At 37.4% G+C, this 26330-nt stretch overlaps 1 protein-coding gene across 4 annotated transcripts in view; it reads right to left on the minus strand.

Annotated features, from left to right (window-relative positions):
* The window catches only part of astn1 (astrotactin 1), a 267683-nt gene that overhangs the window by 7138 nt on the left and 234215 nt on the right, over positions 1-26330 (minus strand). For all 4 annotated transcript variants that reach the window (XM_056239481.1, XM_056239480.1, XM_056239482.1 and 1 more), the window contains 3 exons: positions 21990-22123; positions 21707-21858; positions 4792-4924 (listed from right to left, as the gene is read on the minus strand). In XM_056239481.1, the coding sequence (XP_056095456.1) occupies positions 4792-4924; positions 21707-21858; positions 21990-22123 (419 nt within the window). The remainder of the gene's footprint in view (positions 1-4791; positions 4925-21706; positions 21859-21989; positions 22124-26330) is intronic.

The following is a 26330-nucleotide window of genomic DNA, read 5'->3' on the forward strand; positions in this document are numbered from 1 at the left end:
TAGATCTCGGAAATTATGAACCATTACCTATTTAGGAGTCCTTTGAAGTTCAGAGTCAACAAATTGATTCAGTGTGTGAATTATGTAATCATATAACAGCATATACCTCCATTAAAATCAAAATGCATGACTGCACCACTCCCATTACATAAGCATGAGTTTACCTTCGGCTCATGGCTTTGATTTGAGAATCCCTTAAGTACAGACAACTCAACTTGAACAATAGCAACCAGCTGTGGTGGTGTGCCCACTCACTCCGAGAAGATCGCTGCAATGACTCCATCACTGATGACATGTGCCGCAGGCTATGAGAGGCAGGTTGTAAAGATTACGTTGAACTACATCCCCATCTAGTGGAAGATATCATAAACAACTACCACCTGCCGTATCACAGCAGTGAGATCCTCAAAGTGCCAGGAAGAGAGTGCATGAAAGCTAGGGAAATGTGATCCACTGTTTTATCCAATGTGTGTGATTTATTAATGAAAGGGATCTAACTTATGAACATCGGCTCTCTATAGTCTTTTCACATCAAGTAGAATACAATTTGAAGCAGAAAAGAAAACTCGATTAAAACCTTGATTATTAATATTAATAACTATATTAAAATTTCACACACCTCTTTTGGTGATAGTAGTGAAAATAAAGTCTAAGACCACTGATGTATATCAATGACTGGATTGCTCATTGCGTTCTAAATTGCCAGCAAGCGGTGAAGCCACCGGAAGTGTTCGAAGAGCGGCCATCTTACGATTCCCTACCAACAGAAGGCATCATTGACTAACAGCCAAAACATTGACATTAAACCACCCGATTTGCAGCCTTTCAGCCTACGTGAATAGTTTTTTTAAGATGCAGGAAATATTAAGCATGAACAATGAAAATATATCTGTCACAATCTGTGTGTTTAGTTTCGTTTTCATGGACTTTTAGTTTGCATTCATCAGTTACCTGTTTCCTGTGTTTCTTTTGTTCCTAATTTTCCTCCAGTCATCAGTTGTCATGGACACTCATCTAATCATCACACCTGTCCGTTATGTTGTCATTATTACTGTGTATTTAAGTTCCTCTTTGTACTCCTTTCAGTTGTCCGGTATTGTTTGTGTTGGAATCCCTGAGTCTACTTTGGTTTACTTTATTTAAAGGTGCTCTACGTAACTTTTAGCGGCCTCTAGTGGTGATGTTTCGGATTGCAACCAAATTTTACAGGAGCGCTCGTGCTCGAACTCATAGACAATACCGTCTATTACGCAAATATCTCGGCGAATACTTGACAGATTCGGCGAGCACCGAGCTCGTTGGGACCATCTAGTCGAGCTGAAAAGAACCATATAAGTTCCATAGTTTTTGGTGGTGTTTTCGCGGAGATATTAGCAGAAAACCATCGGGCGCGCTGCAAAATTGCGGACGCCGGTGACGTCACAATCTCAAAAGAAAATCGCTCGTATCTCTGGAACGCAAAGACCCAGAGAGCTCAAATTCGGGGGAGGAGGTCCCAGGGGAACCCTTGCCCGAACGCTAGAGTGGCGGGCCTCGGGGATCCCCCCTAACGGATCGCCGTTCGCTGGGACCCCCGATTTCGAACGGCTATAACTCGGGGAGCCGGGCGAGTTGGACCTCGGGGGTGGGCTCGTTCGAAAGGCCCCGTCCAGCACTACGAACGATTAGAGTCTTGGGAATATTGATCAAAGATTGACTGAGATATAAGCCGCAAAAAAAAGCCTTTAACCGGACGTAACTCCCTGACCGTCTACAATAGACTGTATATAAGGAGAGAGGCTCGGGAGCGCGCATGCACGTCACATCCGTTGGATTTCGCGGTAAATCCGACCCGGAGACTTCACAAAGAAATAGGAATACTGGCCTTCAGAGGTAATAGCAAAACTCGACAAGTGGATCATTTTAATGTGTGATTACAACCCCTTCACACACAGGCAATAAAAAAAGGATTCATTTTAGTAGAAAAGTTACATAGAGCACCTTTAACTAAAATAACTTATATTTGATCTTCTCTGCCTTTCATCATCCGCGGACTGACAACATTACGATATCTGGGATTATTATCAGAAATTGATTAGAATATACATTAACAATACATAATCCCCTATTACTAAATTGCACTATATTACAATCAAAAGGGTTACCATGCATCGTTTACATAATCACAGTGAATAACTGTACATGATGGATTAAGCTGTATACACATGCCTTACAAAGCATAAATCTGTATTCAGATTTCAGAAGAATCACTGTGACATTTGCAATACAAATGCTTAGGTGTCTCGTCCGTCAGCTGATCTGATATTCGCTACTGTAATGAAGGTGAACATAACTTTTAATAAGCAGGGGAAATTTCTGACTTTTAACAAATAAACATTTAAGTGTTTAGGACGTTTGCGTTCTAAGAATGTACAGGGAGACTTTCTGATATAAACACGTTGACTCGTTAGGTAAAATTCTCTCTTTTTTCAACTAATATTTACATTTTATTGTAGCTTTATTTCAATGAATAGAAATGATTTTAGTTTTAGCTTTTAGTTAACGATAATAAACCTGCTAAGACCACATTGAACATCTTGAAATTAGTTTTTGGTGGAAAAATACACCCAAATAAGAAATTCACTGTTAATTTTGCTGATTTAATTTTTAATGAAAGAAATGATTAAAATTGAAAAATAAAAATGAAGCATTTTCATAGACTTTTGTAACCTACTGTGTTTTTCTTGAAACTTAAAACTCTGAGGTGAACCAGACAATAACACTGAACCATAGATAATAGTCCATAGATAATATCAAGACAATCAGTGCTTCTTTGAACAATGGTCAAATATCACAAACATTTGGAAAGAAGTATACTAAGAAGGACTCAATCCTCCCTCTGGGCTGGTGTAATCTCTCCAGCATGCCCTGCATGTCCACTGTGCATGTGTGTGCATGTGTGTGTGTGTGTGTGTGTGTGTGTTCTAACTGCCAACATATGTGCAGGACATGTAAAACACAGGAAATCAGGAGGAAAGGTAGCAGGGCGTTTAAATTCAAACACCTACATGTTGGAAAACCCACATGAAAGTTGCACCAACAAAGACCATCGCAAGTAATGCTGCAATGTGTTAAACTGCAAAGGCAGATGTGTGCGGACTTCAGGGGTTATTTTAGAGTAGGAATATATATATTAAATGCTAACCTCAAAATAATTGTAAAATATTTGTATATAGTTATAGACAACAAATGCAAATCCTTTAACTATGTTATTTTCCATACAGTAACAGTGTTTGTACATGCACTATATATATATATAATAAATAATTCATATGTACTATATATATAGTACATATGGACGAATTATGTAATTTCTTTCTCCATTTATTAAAAATCTTATTTTCAGTATTCTGAAAATGTAGTTTAATGTCCTTATAAATGTATATCTTGACTTTATATATACTTTAATTAATACATTTATTATTGTTATTATTATCAACCATATTATTTTTAACCATATTACGACCCTCTGATGAGATTTATATTGTGATTTATCATTTTTCATATTTTGCGGTTCCTGTTTTTTATCTACACTCAAAATATATGGCTAATGTCAAGTGTTTACTTAAACCTTTTCATGTTTTTGCAGCACTGTTTAACACATCAATCTTTCTATTGCTGTTTCTGCTATTACCGCGAAGTGCACCCTTTGACGCACTTTAAAACCATTCCAAAGTATGAAATGTTTCCCCATGCTGTATCTGAAGCATGTAAAACTCACCCAAATTGAATAGGCCCACTGGGTGAGCAAACCATGTTCTTCCCTGTGGCACAAAATTGAACGTTCCTGAGAAAAGGATGTAATACATCACATAACTATCCATGGGAGTCTAAACAGACAGGGGCCCACCACACAATTACCACTTCCAAGAGAAGACGTCGGGCTGATGTCACCAGCTTTTATACAAAAGCGATGATTGGGCCAATTATACTTTCCAAAAAGACTCCTTACCTGCTAGTGACTGCCAAGTCACCAGCTTTTATACAAAAGCGATGATTGGGCCAATTATACTTTCCAAAAAGACTCCTTACCTGCTAGTGACTGCCAAGCTATCTAGTGAAAAGCACATGCTAAATTAACTACTGATATTGGACAATTGACATAGGTAGGAACTAGGAAATACTCCAGACATATTTTACACAAATCATTATCGGATTTTCACGGCCTTAGTTGGATATAATTGCTTAGACTCACGCAGATATTAAAACCCCTCATCTGACTGAAGACATGCAACTCAACGTCAGTTCAAAGTCCAAGTGAATCATCCAGCCAAAAGTGGGGCCGCTATGTTTTGTTTCTCACCGAGCGCTCAATGACGATGCCTATTGCAAAAGCAAAGGAAACAGGTGTTCCATGCTGAAGAAACCTGGCATAACACTTAGGTTAAGAAACATTGTGAACATAAGGCCTGGAGATGACCTCTTTGATTCATATTATTGTGATGGTCCCATGCACTTTATATTATGTGTCTTTAAATACTATGTAATAATATTTGAATTAATCATTTGATACAATGCACTTATTGTGTACATACATGTTTTTACATTATATATATATTTTTAAATACCTGCATGTAATTACATCTGTAATTAAAGGGTGATAAAATTAAGATAAAATCAAATAAATCAACACTTTTGTGTTGAGAACATTCTAGTGTTAATCTCTAATTAATTTCAAAGTGGAAATGATGACATTTTAATAAAAAAGACTCAAATAAAGTCATGGGTCATTATATAACAGCAGAAACTCACATGTATGTGGTGTCTGGCTCCAGGCAGCGTATGATCAGCGAGATAGATGAGAGGGGATCAGGGATGTCCCCGAGCATCACACACGGAGATTTGGCCCCGGACATTATGTCATCCACAAAACTCAACATAGTCTCTGCGAAGAGGAGAAAACTTTGTTTAGCACACGCACGCACGCACGCACGCACGCACGCACGCACGCACGCACGCACGCACACACACACACACACACACACACACACACACACACACACACACACACACACACACACACACACACACACACACACACACACACACACACACACACACACACACACACACACACACACACACAGACCCATTTTGATCTCCCATGATCACCAAACCATTCAAAACATTCTGTTTGTTTGTTTTGTTTCAAGTGTTTCTAATGAAGTATGATTAATGATATGTCATTTATAGACAAGCATGCATGTGCAGGGAAAACAAACATCAGCAAAACAGCCCATCTTCTCAGGAAAGCCTCCGCACCATGAACACTGGATGCTGTTTTGCATGAGGATTTCCCTCACCCTGAAAAGCCCTGCCTGACTCTGACCCAGTGCTATGAAAACAAGTGTTCCCCAATTCCCCTGCTCGCTGGAACACACGCTAGAACCTTCCAGAGACGGAGACCCTGTGGTTTGGACATTTCGAGCGGAGGAGATGTTAGTGGTTTGATTTCACACGAGACAGGTGACCCAGATCGAGCTGCGAGTGTCAGCCATCTAAAAACCCAAATAAAGAGCCCATACAGAAGTCACCTGTGCTTTGCCTTTCTTATTACAAAGTGGACAGGAGGACTGTTTGCCCAGCTGGCCTGCATGCGTCACAGGACATAAGCACGGGGGCCTCGTGCGCCTTTAATAGCAAAGAGAAACCTCCCGTCCGTGGATGGGGAACCTTTTAAAAGTGGTGGTCACCCTGCCTGTCTTCCTGGAGGCCTCCTCTTTGAAAATACCAGGCTTCTGAGAACATGATGCCAGGATAAACGTAGAGGGTGTGTGTGATTATGTGCTTGCTGTCACCAGTAAGTATTTACAGTGCTTGTGGAGAAGACAGTCGATGAACACATGCTCTGACGTTAATGAAAAGTGACATTGTGAGAGACTGCGGCACTTCGGGTCATATTTATCCAGCCATATACAGTTCCACCGACAACAAGCTCTAACATCTTTGTTTTATGTCGAAAAAAGGTGAAATGTAAAAAGGCTATAAAACGTTGATGTGTGTGGAAAATTTTGCAAGTGTGTTTTATGAGATATTTAATTGTGTGCCATTTATGAATTGATGAAGACATTATGTTTTAAGATTATTTATGGAGAACATTTCAAAAGGAATACAGAATGGAAAAAAAGTGATAGAGCTGTTCACTGTTTTTTTTTTTTTTAACATGTTACAGAAAATAATTAATTAATAATTTTAGAGAACAGATATATATGACTCATTCCAGAAAGAAAACAGTTCTGTTCAACTTTTATATTTTCATAGAATGCACTTTAAATTCATTGTTTTCATTATTTGCTGATCTTAAACTTGTAAGATTTAAAATATTAATACTGAACATCAATGTACTAACAGAAAAATCAGTCAACTCTGTTATAGACAAATTGGGTTGACGATAACAGAGTTGACATTTTCCACCATTTTGTGCTTTAGCTCAAAATGCTAACCTCAAACCAGATACCACATGGCATGTATAAAATCAGAATTTTATGGGTTTTCGCCATTTTATCATTTTTTAAAAAGTGAATGAGGCTGCAATATCACAATAATAGATTTTACAAATAATTAATCTACTATTGAGAACATTTTGTACAAATTAATGAGAGAAGAATAATGACATACTTCACTGCTTTTCAGAGTTTCCCGCCAGAGGAAGTGACATCCCTTGGTGCAATTCACATGCATTTTCTACAAATGCTTTGGAGGGTTTTTTTTGTTTTATAACAGAGGTAACAGAGTTGACCAGAACGTAGGGACAGATACAAAATCTATTTTTTTATTAAATAAATTACAAATACAGAAAATATATATTCTATGCAATTATTTATATAACTTAATAGAGTAAACACATTTTTTTTGTTGAAAATTAGACTTAATTGTTTCATGATAATTCAAGTTGAATGTATGAATCAGGAGGCAGAGACAGTCAATAATAGGTTTAAATAAATTAAATGCAAATAAAAGAAGGTTTATCTGGGAGACTCGAAATGTACCCCCAATTCTAGAATTACTCATATTTATCCAAAAATATGATGTTTTAAACATTTGAATTATGCTCTTGATTTTAAACATTTGATTTTAAATGTTTACAGACCTTGGCAAAGACTGACCAGCATCCTGGCAAACCTGTTGGTGTAGCAGAAAACAACAGAGCCGGGGGAAATTTAGGACTTAAAATGTATGATTTTACTTTTCTATGAAAGATTATAAAGAACATTTCTTTGGAAAGGAAGGTAAATCTGATGCATTCAAAGATTTACATTATGGTGACCGCACTATATTATCAGTATAATTATAGAGCAGTACCCTTTTCTTGTTTCTTAAGCTTAAAACATATTATTTTCTCATGCTCATTCCCTCAATTTTAAGTGTCATCACCATGCGTTGGCATGCAAACTTAGTCCAGTTCCCTACAGCAACAGGTCAGCAGGAAAAAGGCTTCCAATAAAACATCCACATAAAAAAAAAAAACATAAAGTCATCAGTATCAAGTGTACACAGTGTTTCCATAAGGCACTTCAACAAATATGTTCCCTGACACTTTAAATCTCTATGACAAATGGTGAAATAAAAATAATAATAAGTTAAATAAAAAAATAAAAATAAAATAAAAAGACCTATCAATATATCTTCACTTCTTTATCAAACTAAAGCTTTGTCTGCAATCTTTACAAATACAGGTGTCTGGCAATACGGCTAAATTTATGCTCTTTCATCATGTTCCATCCTCTTACCTCAGTCTCATTTTTCAACGGGAAAGACCTGGGTTGACATGACCACACTACGATGTCTGGCTGCCCTCTGTTAAACTTTCATGGGTTTTGACCAAAAACCCTCTCTGATTCTCATTACTTTGTTAAAACATCAAGGCCCAGCCAGGTATAAGGATCCCAGCCTATCCAAGAGAATTTGCAAGACATTTTGGAGAAGAATCTCCCACAATGCTGAAGAAACAATACACATAAGGCCAAAGCAAATCAAAAACTAAGAAAACAAAAACATTAAGACAATCTATCGCCTTACAATCCATCACGCTCTTTAAGGTCACAAAACCCTGCGCTTCTGGTAGAATATCTAAGTCCACTAAAGGAGGGAGAGCGTTTTCACATTTGGCTCCTAAACTCTGGAATAGCTTTCCTGATGATGTCCGGGGCTCAGACTCTCTCTCCCTGTTTAAATCTAGATTAAAGACACATCTCTTTAGCCTAGCATTCATATAATGCATCTCCTAACCTTATACAGTTATGTCAGATCAAATGCACATGATTATTCTTGCTTAATGTTATGAACAGCATGCAGCTACGCTAATTCTTTTCTATTTGCTTCTCTGTTTTATCTTGGGATGCACATCCTGGGGTAACTAGAGAGTATGTCAGCTCCAGTTTGGATCCAGCCTATTATGAAGACTTCAGATGCCCAACACCTATGAAGAGACAGCGCCAACTCCTGCGAAGACCTCAGATGATGCAAAATCTGAATCAACATGCACCAATGCTACATTTTTCTAAATGTCATAATCATTTGTTAACAAACAAGTATTCATTACTTCAATGAGCTCATTGTTTCTGCATTAAATTATTACATTGTTTAAATTAATACATTTGGTAACACTTTACTTGAAGGGGTGTGCATAAGACTAACATGACACCTTCATAATCATGACATGACACATGTTATGAATATGAAGGAAGTTGTATGCATGTTTATGACAACTGTCATTAAGTGTCATTCGCTCAGTTATGACATTTTTAATGCAAATATGACATTGTTTGAAATGTCTTTGTTATGACACCTTGACATAAGCAAATACATCATAACCTGTCAGTGTCTTTGTCATGACAACTTGACATTACTAAGACAACACAACCTGTCATAAACATGACCTAGCAAATTAATTATCAAACTTAAGAAACCACTTAGCTTTATTGGTTAAAATTACATTAAACTGTCATGTGGTTGGTTTTGACATTAGCTGTCATGAAGCCATTATAACTTTTTAATGACAAATTCAATTTGTACCACTGTAGTTGAGGTCACGAAAAATATTCATGACACAGTTATAATGGCCTCATGACAGCCAATGTCAAAACCAACCACATGACAGTTTAATTGAATTTAATGTCAAGTTGTCATGACAAAGACAACTTAAACAATGTCATATTAAACAAAGACATAACAGGTTATGATGTTATGGTTTATGTCAAGATGTCATAACAAAGACATCTTAAACAATGTCATATTTGCATTCAAAATGTCATTATTGAGCGAAAGACACTTAATGTCAGTTGTCATAAACATGAATAAACCCTACTTCATATTCATGACATATGTCATGTCATGGTTATGAAGGTGTCATGTCAGTCTTATGCACACCCCTTCAAGTAAAGTGTTACCATACATTTTTTGCTAACTGTGATTTTGTATGTACATTTTTGAAATGCATAACTTAGATTGTACATACAAAACTCTGATAACAGATCACTCTAAATTGTAATGTGCATTTTCTGTAAAGCTGATTTGAAATGATTTGTATTGTGAAAAGCACTATACAAATAAATGTGAATTGAATGGAAACAAGTCTGTCTAGTTGTTAATCACTTTAAACTTGAAAATGGCATGTGGCTTCCTCAACTATTTAGCAGAAAGGAAACAGTTTGCTAAACAGTTCAAACATGTGAAGGCACTTTAACTTGGTCTCATGCTGCCTGCTTCTCTGTGTACAGAGGGTGACCATCTACTTGGGAATAACCTGGTATGACCCCATTCAGGGACTGAATTTATTATCATTCATTTATTATCCCTCTGATTTATCCGGAATCAAAGAAAATAAATGGTAATGTCAAATCCATGGAAAAATGCTCAACTTAAAAGCATTTATTGTTTTAAACAGATGTTGGTAGTGAAAGAAAAATAACAAAAACAATATATTTTCTTAAAAGATCTGGCATCGTATATAATAACCAGCCAACCAATGGGACAATCTTTGACCAAAAGATGTCTTAAAACATCTTCAGCAGTTCAAGGCAAGACCACTCTCAACATCTGAGCCAAAGACAACATTCCTCAAACGACTCCTACATTCAGCCTGAGAAACATCAATACCTTGACGCAAGTATGAGATTTGTGCATTACTGAAACAAGATAAATCAACTGCAAATAAAAATAGAACATAAACCTTGACTGAAATACACGTGTCTATGGTAAATATTGAGCCATCGTGTACAAAAATATTTATTTCTCCAATGAAATACTGAGAATTCCATTAAAAACATACAGAGGCAACAGCTGTGGAGTGGATTCATGTGAGCTGCTAGTGTTTTGAGCCTAAAGCTTTTCCACAATGTTTGCCATATGTTTCCCCTAAACTAATTTGTTGCTACTTAGACACATAGACATTACTGTTTCTCCCCTGCGGTCAACCAGGAAACTGAAATGTGTATAACTTAAATAAAGAGAAAGACAGAGACAGATAGGTAGAAAAAAGGAAGGAAAGAAAGACATGAGAAAAGATAAGGTTACTATTAGAGATTTCAGGAAAGAAAGAAGGAAGAAAAATAATAAATAAAGGATGCAAGGGAAAGAAAGAAAGAAAGAAAGAAAGAAAGAAAGAAAGAAAGAAAGAAAGAAAGAAAGAAAGAAAGAAAGAAAGAAAGAAAGAAAGAAAGAACTGGAAAAAGGGAAGAAGGAAAGAGGTGAGAAAAGCAAGCAAGAAAATAAACAGGGAAGCGAGAAAAGGAAGAAAGGAAGACAGAAACAAAAAAAAAGAAGAAGGCAGAAAATGAACAAAGTTTCTGAGGTCCTAGAATGCATGGGAACTTTGTTTCTACCAACTTCTACAATAAGAAACTCCAAAATAAGAAAGAAAGAAAGAAAGAAAGAAAGAAAGAAAGAAAGAAAGAAAGAAAGAAAGAAAGAAAGAAAGAAAGAAAGAAAGAAAGAAAGAAAGAAAGAAAGAATGGAAAAAAGGAGGAAGGAAAGAAGTGAGAAAAGGAAGCAAGAAAATAAATAGGGTTGCGAGAAAAGGAAGGAAGTAATAAAAGGAAAGAAGGCGGCAAAAAGTAAGGACGTTTCTGAGGCTCTTGGACGCATGGGGACTTTGTTTCTACCAACTTAAAAATTCCAAGATCAAGAAAGAAAGAATGAAAGAACTGGAAAAAGGGAGGAATACAATAAGTGAGAAAAGGAAGCAAGAAAAGAATGGACGCGGGAGAAGGAAGGAAGGAAGGAAGGAAGGAAGGAAGGAGGGCAGGCAGAAAAGGAAGTTTCTAAGGCCCTTGGACGCATGGGGACTTTATTTCTACCAACTCAGGTAAAATTTACAATGAAAAACTCCAAAATAAAAAAGAAAGCAAGAGAGAAAACAAAGATTCTAATAGTCTTGTGGGAACAGCCTGAGCCTGACCACACATAATGAGGATCTTTTGTTTCTGTTAAACAGGTAAACATTTCAATTAAACATCTCCAAATCCATCACAGGAGCAACTCCGTATCCAAAGTGCTGGAAGTTTTACCAGTTCCATTAAACAGCAACACTCTGGTACCAAACACATGTGGCAGCTCCGCAAAATACTCCACAAACAACATCTGGCCTTCGTTGTCTACTTTGATGAACAGAGAGCGAGTGATGGATAACAACGGTTTGTAATGTATCAATTCTTGGCATTTCTTCCCCAAAAATGATTAACAGACTCGATCTCCCACATGGAACATATTGTCTTTTTCAAGGAAAAGAGGATATAAAAGGTTAATTGTAGCAGAGGAAAGGTGGGTGTTAGTGCTATGCAGAGTTGGAGTGGATGGGAGTGAAACAAAAACTCTTTAATCTGCATTCATTTTCGTGCAAAGAGCTTTTGATATAGACGTTACACTTGCCATCTACGTCATAGCGTTGCTAAGAGCTTAGCTGCCGCTCACCTTCGATTAAATTGTGAAACATGCTCTTTCCTACAATTTGATATAATCCCACACTTGACAGAAACCAACAGGTGATAACACTTAGACTCCATGTGCTGTGAAGGTAAGAAAATTGCTGGGAAGACAGATTTATATAATAAACGTGACTAAAGACCGACCACACCAAAGAAAGCACAGAATGAGAAAATATAATGGAAAGCACTCACACAGAACACATTTAAAAAAAAACAAAAAAAATCAAATTCAAAACCACAGCAAACATTCCTCCAAAAACTATTATAAAACATAAAACAAACAAAACCTACTATTAATAAAAATGGCAAACCGCGTAATAATAATACGTTTATTTATATACCGCCTTTCCAGTGCTCAAGGACACTTTTGGACATGTAATAAGGAAATGATAACACCAATAAGGTAGACTTAAGTAATCATAAAACACAACACCATCAAAAACGTAACCAAAATGAAAGGGGAACCAAATGCAAGTCTGTAATTGAAAAACTACTAACTACAGTAACTACAAAACTGCATCTGACCAATCAGAGTCAAGTAGAAAGCATGGGGATATAGGGTGAATATGTAATTGTTGTGATATATAGTTTGTAGGGGTGTAACGGTTCACAAAATTCACGGTTCGGTTCGATACGATACACTTGTGTCACGGTTCGGTACGTTTTCGATACAGCAAAAAGAAAGAAATGCCAGAGAAATGTCCTCGATTTATTTTTATAATTATTATTTTTATTAAAATTAACATCATAAAGTATGATATTTTTTCACTTTGAGCAATGATGGAGCTATACTTGACTTTTCTTAGGAGCCTATAAAACAAAACAGCTCATTGGACAAAATGAAATGTAATAATAGTAGTTATAAACAAAGGTTTATTTTAGTTCAGATTAACATTTGAGGGCAGCAATTGTATTCATAATGTCAAAATAAAACCGACGTAATGTTACTTGAAAGCATTATAGCCTAGCCTACTATTCCTGCCAAACTTCCATGGTTTCAGTTAGTAGTGTTACTACAGTAAATCCATGGTGAATGTTGCTGATCTGTGGACACTGAATAGTTCATTCATGGCACAATGTTTCTTCCTGGTTTCCACGTCAGCGCTGTTTGATCCGTTAATAACGGAGAAATGTGAATGTTTCTCACTAGATCTCGCAGCGATGTTATTACTTCACTGGCGAATTCAATTTTTTTCAGTGTGTAGTAACAGTGCTGCTTGATTAAGATTGGCTCGCGCTGCATTGGTCCAAACTGATAAACGGTCCGTCAACCACACAATAACGAGTAGCTCAGTTTCGTTCCGATTACATTACATTTGCCATTTGATGTTGGGCAATGTTGTGGTCACACCAGCGTCTCTTACATTATGGATGCGCCTACATTTGAAATAACGAAATGTTGGTCGGCAGGAAAAATGGTCCAACGAACCGTTCGGTTTAAAAATGCGTCCCGAAAACCGAACCGAAAGCCTCGTACCGAACGGTTCAATACGAATACGTGTATTGTTACACCCCTAATAGTTTGATATTAATGATAAACAGAGGCAGTATTGTGGTGTGGAGAGACATGCTCGGCAGCACATGTTGATGGCTCCTGGTCAAATGGGCATTTGGCATCTGGGCAGGAAATACATGAAGGAGGGCCTTTATAGCACAGCTTAAGCCACCTTCATTTCTGTTATATCTGTAGATCAGCAACTGTACATCCTAACATCATCGGCCTGGATAGAATCCCTGAGGCCCTTGAGTTCCAATAACGGGTGGAGACAACATGTTTTTATGATGAGAAACTCCAAGTATTGCTGGACTTTAATATGATCCTGTTGTTGTTCACTGGATATTATGTCTAGCAATTTTCACAGGTGCAAATGGTCACGCACACAGTGGGGTCCATAAATCTGAGGTCACATTGTAAATTTGGGATTCTAAATGCAATTAAAACAATAATTACAGTAGTCTTAAGACAAGAACAGGTATTGTTCAAAATTCATGTATAACTATGAGGAAAGGTTTTGATCCACTTCAAATGTCTTCAAGAATGTTTTAGGAAGTTTGGGGTGGGTAAAATTAGTATTTATTTTAATCATTTTTTTAAATAAAGAAACAAAAGCTTTTATTCCACAAGGATGCTAGCCCGACTTCGTCATACTCATATTCTAGTCAGAATGTGAGTCTGATACTGCTCTATAGGGCTTTGATTATGAGGCGTTTCTACCGAACCAGGAAAAAAAAAAACCTGCACTCAATTGGATAGACCTACAACCAATCAGAGCAACGCAGTAAGTGTTTTTTTTATGAGCTACGCAAATTATCAACAGAACTCAACTACGCTGGATGAAGTAGTAAAATAATGAGTTGATTCTTTTACTTGGTCCTCCATGAATGCGACCAAAGGAGAAACCACAACGACCACAGGGCTTTCATTGCGTCCCATCTTCTTAGCGACCATCGGAGCCAGCTGATAAAATAAACTTTTGCCGAATCCCGTAGGAAGGACGGCAAACACATCTTTCCGATCGACAAATGCCTTGATTGCAGTTCTCTGTTCGTCTTTTAAAATGAATGCGCTGTCGATTTCTTTTACAACAGGCGCAATAGCGGAATCTGTACATCTCAGTTCTCCAGCTGCAGTCACCTTTGAGGGAAACCAGTTCAACCCAAGCGCTCTTTGATAACGTGATGATTACGTAACTGCAGATCATCTGTCCATCATCGTATAAAGCCCGCCCTGGCAATTTGATTGGCCCGACGATTTCTGAACCGATCATAATTACTCCTCAATGGATCGAGTCCAGACCGAACTTCCCAACCAAAAAATGTTGTGTGCGGGGTTCGGGCTGGCATCCAGGCTACAAGGATGCATTAAATTGACGAAAAGTGACAGTAAAGACATTTATAATGTTACAAAAGATTTCTATTTCAAATAAACGCGGTTCTTTTGATATTTCTATTCGTTTCCCAGAAAAAAAAGAAGAAAAAAACTGTTTTCAACATCAATTTGATAATAATGTGAAATGTTTCAATACGGTATATATTTAAAATATTTTTGGTAAAGCATTTTCACTAGTGGATCCCGGTGCATATACCAAAAATCTAACACATAAATTCATACTTCTATATAAAAATACATATAAAGACACAGACACACAAACATGTGCACAAACTTAAATAAAGACAAATATAAAAGCACCCACCCAAAAGAAAACAACTCATAACACAGAGTTAGATGCCTGTCCAAAAGTACGTGCACACACAGACCCATGGATTTGTGTGAGTATGAGTGAATCAGTGCGAGCTGTGCCAGCTTCCGCAGTGCACCTGCTCGGGCTCCAGAACCTGACCCCTCTCACAGACACCGAGAGTGAGATCATCCTCCAGGAGCAGGGCTACGGAAACATTCCTCAGGAGTGAAACTGTGTCTTCCACCTATTCAGGGGAAAAACAACCCCCTTTATTTTTTTTACAGAAGCCCTTGTTTTGCCCGCAGCATGGAGGATAGGTCCCTCTACTTGACTTTGGGAAGTGTGGCACCCGGTTCTTTATGGGTAGGATGTTATGTCCCTCTGACCCTTGAGTAAACCCGGCTATTATGTGATCAAAATCCTGACATCAGTCTGGTGAGGAAAGCTGTTTGTTTTCACACTGTTTCTGGTGAGGGTGATATGACTGAAGGCAGACTTCCCATTTACTTGGTTCCCACACCACGAGAGAGAAAAGCAAGAGCTGATGATGTCACATTGTGTGCCTGATTCCTATTAAGAGCTCTATTAGCATGCAAAGCTGGCAGTCTCACTGTGTGTGTTATTTTATAGCAGACAGGTTTTGTAGTTTTTAGATTTACTAAACTCCTAGCACGGTATGTCCAGTAAAAACTTTAAAATCCACATCAAGTAAAATGTTTTTTTACAGGAATAGTTCAGCCAAAATGAAAAATTGCCATTATTTGCTCATCCACAGACAAAAGTAAAATGATCCACAAGGTAAGATGAGCCACACCTCGTTTCTAGGTAACCGTACACAAAATAAAGCACTGGACACCATTTTCAGGAAGAGACAATCATTTCATTATATACGTGGTGAAGGAAAGCATATGGAAAATGTGGTTTGTGTAATTTATTGCCAGAAATGTGATTTTTCCCTTTCCAAGTGAATTCCCAGCATGTCCAGGGTTACAATGATTTAGAGAAAACTGAAGAAGGAGCATTTTCAAACACGTACGAGTTTAGTTTTCACTCTCTACTAAAAACTAAACAGGTGGACAATTACAAACTAATAATAAATAGCCATGGTGACTGCACTGTATTCCAAGTCTCCTTAAGTCAGATGAGAAACAGACAACAATTTAAGCTGTTCACTGATAATCTTCAACAGTCAAGCACCATATCGAGATAAACTTAAGAACCAGATCCATAGAATAAATCATTCTTTTGAACCGACTCTTTTTACCCAATACATCAATTTCACAAATGAAACTGTAAGGGAAGATTATCAGTGAATAATGATGGATATTTGACAGGCATGATTATGAACTGCCTTTGGAAATGGTCTGTGTGAAGATTCTTCTAACTTATCCTCGTGTGTTCCACGAGGAAAAAAAAAATATAACAAAATACAAGTTTATAAGAACATTTTAATTTCTGTTGACCCAAAATAATTCTGTCATCATTAAATCATCTTCATTTCATTCCAAACATGAATTTATTTATTCTCACAACAGAAGATATTTTGAACAATGTTGGAAACCAAACCATTTTGGTTGGGATTATGTGCTTAATTTAATGTTAAAAGAATTTAATTTGAGATTGAATATCATTTTGTATGACCTTTATAGCCACACTGAAAGCAACAATGGATAATTCACCTCAGAATCAATCAGAATCGATTAAAATGAAACAGAAACGTTCAAACTGTGAACTCAATGTGAACAAAGTGCATTCTATGACAATGATTGTTTCAGTCACGCAGTATGTATATTTAATCGTGTTAAAATGTTTATGATTTTGATTATGTATTTTTCCAATTTATGGAGGATGCAGTGCACTTGCAGAGAGACTCCGCCCCCACAAGCTCTTCTGATTGGCTGTCATTGATTTAGTCTTTTCTCATAGTCGTGTCGCATCTGGTGTAGACAGACAAATGGCTTGTCGTTGTAATCTTATTGCATCGCATCTGGTTAGGCTGTCGTGTGATCTCAAAAATCTTCTTTTCAGATTCACAGATTTAGAACGACAGTAAATGAGTAAATGATGACAGAATTTTCATTTGGGTGAACTTTCCAGTTAAGTGAGATGAATGAAATGGTCATTTGTTAACTATAAAATCTATGCTTTGTGCAGCAATTAGCACAGACTTGTCAAACAAATCCTGGTAAAACATAAACATTGGTTTGCAATGACTTGCAAGTTACAGCCTCTGTTTTTTTTTTTTTAAAGCAAATGAAGGACAGCCATGTACGAGATGAGAAAATCCCTCATATTACTCATGAGACCTTACAAATCAAAAGAGGCTTTATAATCAGTTTTCTGACAGCCTGTGAAGTACATTCAGAACCTTCCAGGCTGAAAAGTTGCTGGTTCTGGCCACCTTTAAATCCAGGGCTCGTAAAAAACAAGACATTACCTCTCCGGATAAAGAGGAAAATGCAGAAACACTTATATGTATTTGGATTGCAGCAGGACCTCTACGATCTTCTCCTCATCAATCTCATTTTCACTATACCACATTTGGACTTCATTTAACATGGTGTTCTTTTCTAGTTTAATAGCCACAACGTGTCTGAAGTCCAACTTGGACAGGGCAACAACAAAGGTGGGGAAAGACAGGAAATGGGCATGTCTTTAAAGCGAATGAGGGGAACAGATGAAGATAGAGGAAGATATAACAGGAAAGCTACAGGTTGTCATGGTGCAAACAGTTTGTGACAATGCACTATATTTGGTAAAAGTACTGGTAAAGTGGGAGAACATGTGTTCTACATCAGTTTTTATTTAATATATTTAATTTTATTTTTTATTTTTGAGCTAATGATACAGGTGTAAGCCTGACATAATTTACAAACAGTACAAACAAGTATGAAGCAACTAAGGGGAAATGATCATTACATTTCGGAAGCTTCATTTTACTTGGCCGCAGTTCCAGAGTAGCTTGCCACATAAAACAACTTTAAGACCAAACAGAAGCATTATCCAAAAGATGTCAAAGCACTTTTTCTCTCTCTCTTTAAAGGGGACCTCTTATGGAAAATTCACTTTTATATTCTTTTTGAACATAGTACACGCTGCAGTGTGTGTACACAACCACCCCATTGTGGTAAAAAATCCATCCACTTCGTTTGTTATTTTCCCACCATAAATAATGAAACAGTGTCTCAAAATAAGCCATTCACGAATGTGCTCCAATATGATGTCACATTGGAATAAGCCCCGCCTATAACTGGTAACGGAATCTGCCCTATTAGCTTAGCACCTCCCCTGAATGAGCTGTACACAGTCCGCCATGTTTATCTCCTCACCAGAGCATTTAACAGCAGCATTCAATCAAGAGCAGTGAGTGATTTTCTGTTTTTCTTTTGTTGTCTGATTCATATTAACAACATATACAGCAGTAGGTACTGTATATTAGGCTGTTGTCACTTTAACACACAGATCTAATATGCACATGATATTTCGGTAACGCTTCCTTTTACAGTCCTGTTACCAATGTACTTACTATGTACTTATTATAGTAATTATAATTACTGGGTAATAACTTGGTACTAACCCTGAACCTACCCCTAACCCATGTACTTACCTTATTAGGTATTCTAAATGCATTAGCCAGTACTTTCTAGGTAAGTACACTGTAAGTACACGTAAGTACTGTACTGTAAAAGGAAGCGTTACCGATATTTCTTTCCCTGCTGTTTACATTCACAGACATAACTGACTGTTTATGTGAACTTTGCGTGTTTTTAAAGAACGAAAATCTGCAATATCACGTGAGCCTCACTGCGAAAGAGATGATAAATCAAAACTAAACGGATGTAAAGAGCTGTAAGGCTCCATCCTCTTCTGGAAAGCGGGCGGGGAGCAGCAGCTCATTTGCATTTAAAGATACATGTACGAAAACAGCATGTTTTTGCTTCAACAAAAAATGGGCATTTACAACATGGTATAATAAATGATCTGTGGGGTATTTTGAGCTGAAACTTCACAGACATATTCTGGGGACACCTGAGACTTATATTACATCTTGTAAAAAGGGGTATAATAGATATCATTTAATTAAAATAATAATAATAAAAAGTAATATTGTGTAATAATAGTTAAATTAAAAATAACTGTTTTCAATTTTAATATATTTTAAAATGTATTTTATCCATGTGGTGGCAAAGCTGAATTTTCAGCAGCCATTACTCCAATCTACAGTCACGTGATCCTTAAGAAATCATGCTAATATGATGATTTGGCGCTCAATAAACATTTCTTTCTATTATCAATGCTGAAAACAGTTGAGCTCTTTAATATTTTTGTTTGATGAATAGAAAGTTCAAAAGAACAGCATTTGTTAGAAATAGAAATCTTTTGTAATACTGTAAATGTCTTTATTGTCACTTTAATAATAAAATATAAAAACTTAAAATATAATAATAATAACCCCCACATCCTCATGTTTACCATGAGACAAGTTGAATTATAATTATTAGATACCCAAGTGCCATTGTTATTGTTGCATCAGATACTTATACTACAGTCTTGTACTAGCAGTTGTCGTCCCTCTGTGTTGACCGAGGATCACAATTCTTGTCAGGAAGGAAACTGGTAGGTTTCCTTCCTGGGAAGTGCCCTGGATTACATTGTTCTGGTGTTCATCCAAGGTTATTTAACATATGCCCATTTTTGCTTCATCCTGAAAGGCTTAAATCCTAATCATTACCAGAATCAACTCTTGCCATGGTTCTGCCCTTCCCTTGCTTCAAGGTGGTCTTTCTCATTGTATTTAAAACACTTCACAGTTTAAGCTGTGAGCAGATCAATCAATCGTTGGATATGTCTGACGCATACAAAACACAGCCTTTTCTGGGAGCCACATGTGTGTCTCATGTCCTTATGAAGCACAGCAAGTCCAGTATCAAGACCTGCTTTCAAAGCCTTCTGAAGAACCATTGATCATCTATGTGAAAAATCGATTTCAATTCTTGCCTAAAGTGGAATAAAATCTCTGGCGCTGGTATAGAGCACAGTAAGTACCGACGCACGGAGACCAGGAGGACTCGAGGGGTGAAAAGCGCAACTTTAGAGTAGGAAGCACAGGGCAGAGTGAGGTGGGCTTTCTATTTGGCATGCCAGGCAAAGAGGAAAGGGGGCCATTCACGTTGAGACATATTCAATCTACTCAGCAATCCCTGGAAGAAGAATAACATGGTCTTCATCCAGCAACATGATAAATATGGCTTAGAATGAACATACTGTACATTCACCCTGATTGGGGTGAGTGTTTTTGAGGTTCATGGATAAATCCCATGTGATGTCCATTATGCCAAGGATAGAAATGTGAGACACATATTGACTTAAAATTCACCTCAAGGTGTTTCATTCTTTCAAAATTACACAAATACATCACTGTCTATAACCTAAAAAAGGGAGAAAGCACAACATGGAGGCTATTTCAGATCATGTTGCAGAGTTATTTCAGATTATTCTTTATTTAAAGGTCAAATGGGATACTTTATACAGACCTCATAGTGGTTAAAGCAGAAAATATAGGCAATATGTCACAATTACCAGGCCACAGTGAATAAAATCAACTGTATATAGTGAGAGGTGGGCAGTTTACATTGAATTCAGATTAAAATGCTCCATCTTGGTTTGCAAATGCAAAAATCTGGTCCCATGACACAAATGGCTAACTGTAGATGAGCCTTCACTTGTTAATTTTAGTAATGGCTTCTTGCATGCTTCCCTCCCTCATGATCTGGCTGACTAGTCCACCTTTATCTGCTTTCTGCTACTGAACTCTGAAGTTACTGTAAATCAAAGTGACCATTGGCTTCTCTCATGGTTTTGTCTTAAATGATCACTCTGTCTAGGGAGTTTCTTTGTCTTCTGATGTGGCTTCCATTCCCCGATAATAGGACCAACAGCGCCAACTGAAACATCCAGAGACTTGGGTAATTCTCTAAATTTATGCATTTGTTTTACTTTCTCTCTGGAATGGTCTTTCATCTTCATTTTAACAGCCATCCCTCAGATTTATAACACTTAACTGTAGGGCTTTTCTCTATAAATGGTGGTGGTTATTTTAATTTACAGGTAAATTTGAAGGCTTATTGTACAATCAAAGCCTCTCTACATAAAAGGAACTGAATATCTTTAGAAAATACGAAAATGCATTTTTATTCCATTGTTTTATTATTGTCAGCATAAAATGTGGTCACGTTTTTTAATTTTGTGGTTCAGCCTTTTAAATTCAATTAAAATTAATTTAAATTTCAAATATACATGAGCAGTCAGTTGTCATTATCGCACATAAACCTTGGCAGGGTAATCAGGACCCCAGCGTGAGGCAAAGGGATCTTGTATCACCCCGAAGGGGTTTAATTTGTGATAATGACTGGCTGAATGTACATTATCCCGCTTATTACACAGCTACTTCCCAAATAAATGGGTATTGTTCCTCTTTTTTGGTCAGGAATAGCAGACAGGAATATGAGGATATTATATATCCCAAATGTTTTGTATAAGCTCATATTATGATTTATTTACCTGTCTCAACTTTGGAGTGATCGGTCCGCTCTGTCACCTTCTCTTGACTGATGAGGTAATCAACAATTCTCACTCCGATTGGTGGCTCTGCATGATTCCATTCTATGATGATCAGTGAACTGCTGGGTTCATATGAATGGGATAGCTTGAGCCTGACAAGAGTATAAAATAAACATAGAACAATTATGACTTAAAGTTTGACCAGGATCTGAAATTTTACTTTGAAACCTTATTTTAGCCATTTATGCTAAGGATATTCAAACAGTAAATTCCAAGAACTCACATAGGTTGAGGCAGAGGAGCACAAGTCGGGAGTCCATCTGTGCCAAAGGCACTGGAATCACATCGACACCAGTCATCAATAACATCACCTTTAGCAGAGCACCACAGTACACTCATCATGGCCTCCTGCAGAGCCTGTATGATAAGGCAAAGATGCAGAACATGTTAAAAGTTTGACTTTAATAATACTAATAATAATAAGTGTGGGGAAATGCCCTCTACCTCCACTAGATTGCAGCATCTACCTGGATGATGCATTAGCATATAAACTGTATATTTTCCCTAACCTTAACCCTCTGGGGTCCAAGGTGTTTTCGGGGTCCTTGAGATGTTTTGGCATGCTCTGACATTTGTGCTTTTTTCAGTTGCTTATAAACATATTAATGGCACAGGTGAAATTACACTCTATATAGCACACACAGGGCTACCATAATATGTGAGCAACATGTATGTACATGTTTGTATTTTTGAGAGAATATTGTTTATGCGTGGTTATTGAAAAAAATAAAAAATAAAGTTTCTAATATAAGGCCACAAATAACATACTAAATATCTGTCCACAAGACTTTTGACTAGTGGATGTTGTCGCCTAGAGTATTTGCTTCAAATTGATCTGAAAATCATTCTGCCTAATCATTCACATAAAACAATAGATTGTTTTAAATTGTGAAAAACATTTTTTTGTTTGCAAAGGCAATATGCGGATGGGCGGATCGGCCCAACCCCCTCATGAATAATTAGGCAGTTCTCACCTGAGCAGACTGCATACTAATGAGCCTTTCATTCAGGGGTGTCACACAAGAAAGAATGCAAGGACAATATATATATAAATAAATAAATATTTATATACACACACACACACACATATATATATATATATATGTGTGTGTATATAAATATTTATTTATTTATATATATATTGTCCTTGCATTCTTTCTTGTGTGACACCCCTGAATGAAAGGCTCATTAGTATATATACACTCACCGGCCACTTTATTAGGTACACCTGTCCAACTGCTTGTTAACACTTAATTTCTAAGCAGCCAATCACATGGCGGCAACTACTTGCATTTAGGCATGTAGACATGGTCAAGACAATCTCCTGCAGTTCAAACCGAGCATCAGTATGGGGAAGAAAGGTGATTTGAGTGACTTTGAACGTGGCATGATTGTTGGTGCCAGAAGGGCTGGTCTGAGTATTTCAGAAACTGCTAATCTACTGGGATTTTCACGCACAACCATCTCTAGGGTTTACAGAGAATGGTCCGAAAAAGAAAAAATATCCAGTGAGCGGCAGTTCTGTGGGCGGAAATGCCTTGTTGATGCCAGAGGTCAGAGGAGAATGGCCAGACTGGTTCGAGCTGATAGAAGGGCAACAGTGACTGAAATAACCACTCGTTACAACCGAGGTATGCAGCAAAGCATTTGTGAAGCCACAACACGCACAACCTTGAGGCGGATGGGCTACAACAGCAGAAGACTCCACCGGGTACCACTCATCTCCACTACAAATAGGAAAAAGAGGCTACAATTTGCAAGAGCTCACCAAAATTGAACAGTTGAAGACTGGAAAAATGTTGCCTGGTCTGATGAGTCTCGATTTCTGTTGAGACATTCAGATGTTAGAGTCAGAATTTGGCGTAAACAGAATGAGAACATGGAACCATCATGCCTTGTTACCACTGTGCAGGCTGGTGGTGGTGGTGTAATGGTGTGGGGGATGTTTTCCTGGCACACTTTAGGCCCCTTAGTGCCAATTGGGCATCGTTTAAATGCCACGGCCTACCTGAGCATTGTTTCTGACCATGTCCATCCCTTTATGGCCACCATGTACCCATCCTCTGATGGCTACTTCCACCATGTCACAAAGCTCTAATCATTTCAAATTGGTTTCTTGAACATGACAATGAGTTCACTGTACTAAAATGGCCTCCACAGTCACCAGATCTCAACCCAATAGAGCATCTTTGGGATGTGGTGGAACGGGAGATTCGCATCATGGATGTGCAGCCGACAAATCTGCGGCAACTGTGTGATGCCATCATGTCAATATGGACCAAACTCCCTGAGGAATGCTTCCAGCACCTTGTTGAATCTATGCCACGAAGAATTGAGGCAGTTCTGAAGGCAAAAGGGGGTCCAACCCGTTACTAGCATGGGGTACCTAATAAAGTGGCCGGTGAGTGTATATATATACATATATATATATATATATATATATATACAAACAATCAAAATATAAATGAAAGCCAAAAGCACATTTTTAGTCACACCTTTTAGCCATCCACATACCATTTTTAGCCATCCACCGCGGTAAAAATAAACCAGTCTCATTTCAAAGTCGTTCGCGAAATGACCGCCAGGTGGCGCAAAGGGACATTTAGCAAAACGTAAGTGGGGCTAATGTCTATTAACAGTAGCCTAAGGATGAAATACTACAAGTTATGGTAATTTCCAAATAAGCCTATACAAATTGTTGGTCATACAGATAAGATATAATCTTTTAAAACTGTAAAAGGCTAAAGTAGGCCTACACTCACAGGCTAAAGACAAAACGTTTATTCGCTCATGTGAGAATCAAACGTTTGGATATTTCTCAGTAACAAAATTCATAGCCGAGCGGTAGAACTTACGGTTCATCATCAAGATGACACAGGTTCAAATCCCGCACATACATGGTCTGCTGTAAATTTTATATTTATTATTGCAGAGAGATTTGTCTAGCTCTAAAACTCTGTTACACCATACAGTTTTTTTTTATATAGGCTATATATATATATATTTTTTTTTATTCCAGGCTCTCACGCCACACCCCCGATTTCTCACGCTGAAGTGTCAACCCGGTCGGTCAAATTCCTGAAAGATATAGTTTATCTATAGATCTACCTGTTGAGCCACTCGTGATCGACTAGTTATACCGCGAATTAGTTAAAATATCCCGTAATCTATCTAGAGCGAGCGTGCATGCAAGACAGATATTGTGCTCCAAACCGTGCGCGCGCATGGCAGAGAGGTCTGTTCCCTACAACCTAGAGTTTTTAAAAACATGGTTTTAAGTAAAGTGTGATTTGCCAGGGGGGACTGGGATTTCCTTCTGGTCTAAACATCCCTACTTCTGCTGAATTATTTTAATCCCCACACCCCTCCCTCCACAGCTAATCAATGCTATAGGCTACTTCACCAATATCAAATATATAAAATAGAGATATGCAACAGGCACGTTTAAACGACAAACAATAAAATCAAAGCCAGCGTTTCAGTTGTTCATTAGTTCCAGTGGCCTGAATGCATGCACGGCTTTTCAAAATTTCACAAAGCGTGTTGAGATTATTTTGAATGAAATATTGAAGTTTATAATTAAGTGTTTTGGCACACCACGCCGAGTGGCCCTATGCATTTTTCTAAAGTCGGGTTTATTCTGGCATCGTGAGTTAGTGTTCGACAAACGCGGCGGCGCGTTCATTTAGATTAATTTATTTATCTCATTATTAGGCCTACAGCTAAAATAACTTAATAGGCGACTCCGTAATTTTTTGGTCATACAGATAAGAGTAGAGTAGCTTACATCGTTCAAAACTGTAAACTTGTATTCATATTAGGCTAACGACAAAAACAGTATATCTGTCCTCTCTGTCTCCGGGAACTGCGCGTCACAAAAATGAACCGAAAGCCACTTCAGCTCAGTCACGATAAGAAATCGGCTATGTCTAAAGAATTTAAATGTCTAAATATTTAGGCTAATAAATGTTATCTGATTATGTAGGCTAATCCATATGAAAACGAGAGGTACAGAGGATCTACTCAAACATGCGCTTCCCAATGAGAAAATGACAAGACAAGGGTGAAAAACTCGCTCTAATTAAATGTAGGCTAAATCGCCCTGAATTAAAATGTAAAAACATAATAATATGTATTTGTCGAAATGTTGCGATATTGTTTCATTTAAGTTCATATTTATTCTATAAATGTTATTTAATTTAGCAGCATTACCACGAAGCACCGTGTTTCGATATTTATTTGAATACAAAATAAAATAAAAACTTAATTCACAAATTGCATGCCTGGTTGTAAGGATCCAAAGATCCCTGTAGACTTTAATTTTAAGTTGAACATTTTGTTCATGACAACAAATTAACAAGCGTTTTTTCAGATTATATTTAGTTTTGCTTGGAAAAAGCTGGCCCAAACCAGTTTTATTTCATTAATTATTGAAATAATGAAATATTTAGTAATAAACTTTTATGACAGAAATATCACTAGGCTACATGTAACTTAAATCATTTAATTCCTTCATTATCAACACTGTCTAGAATAGCGATTTAAGTGTGAATTGCGACTTCTC

The sequence above is a fragment of the Rhinichthys klamathensis genome, unplaced genomic scaffold, assembly GCF_029890125.1.
Source record: "Rhinichthys klamathensis goyatoka isolate OS25496 unplaced genomic scaffold, OSU_Roscu_1.1 h1tg000566l_1, whole genome shotgun sequence".
In the NCBI taxonomy this organism is placed as follows: domain Eukaryota; kingdom Metazoa; phylum Chordata; class Actinopteri; order Cypriniformes; family Leuciscidae; genus Rhinichthys; species Rhinichthys klamathensis.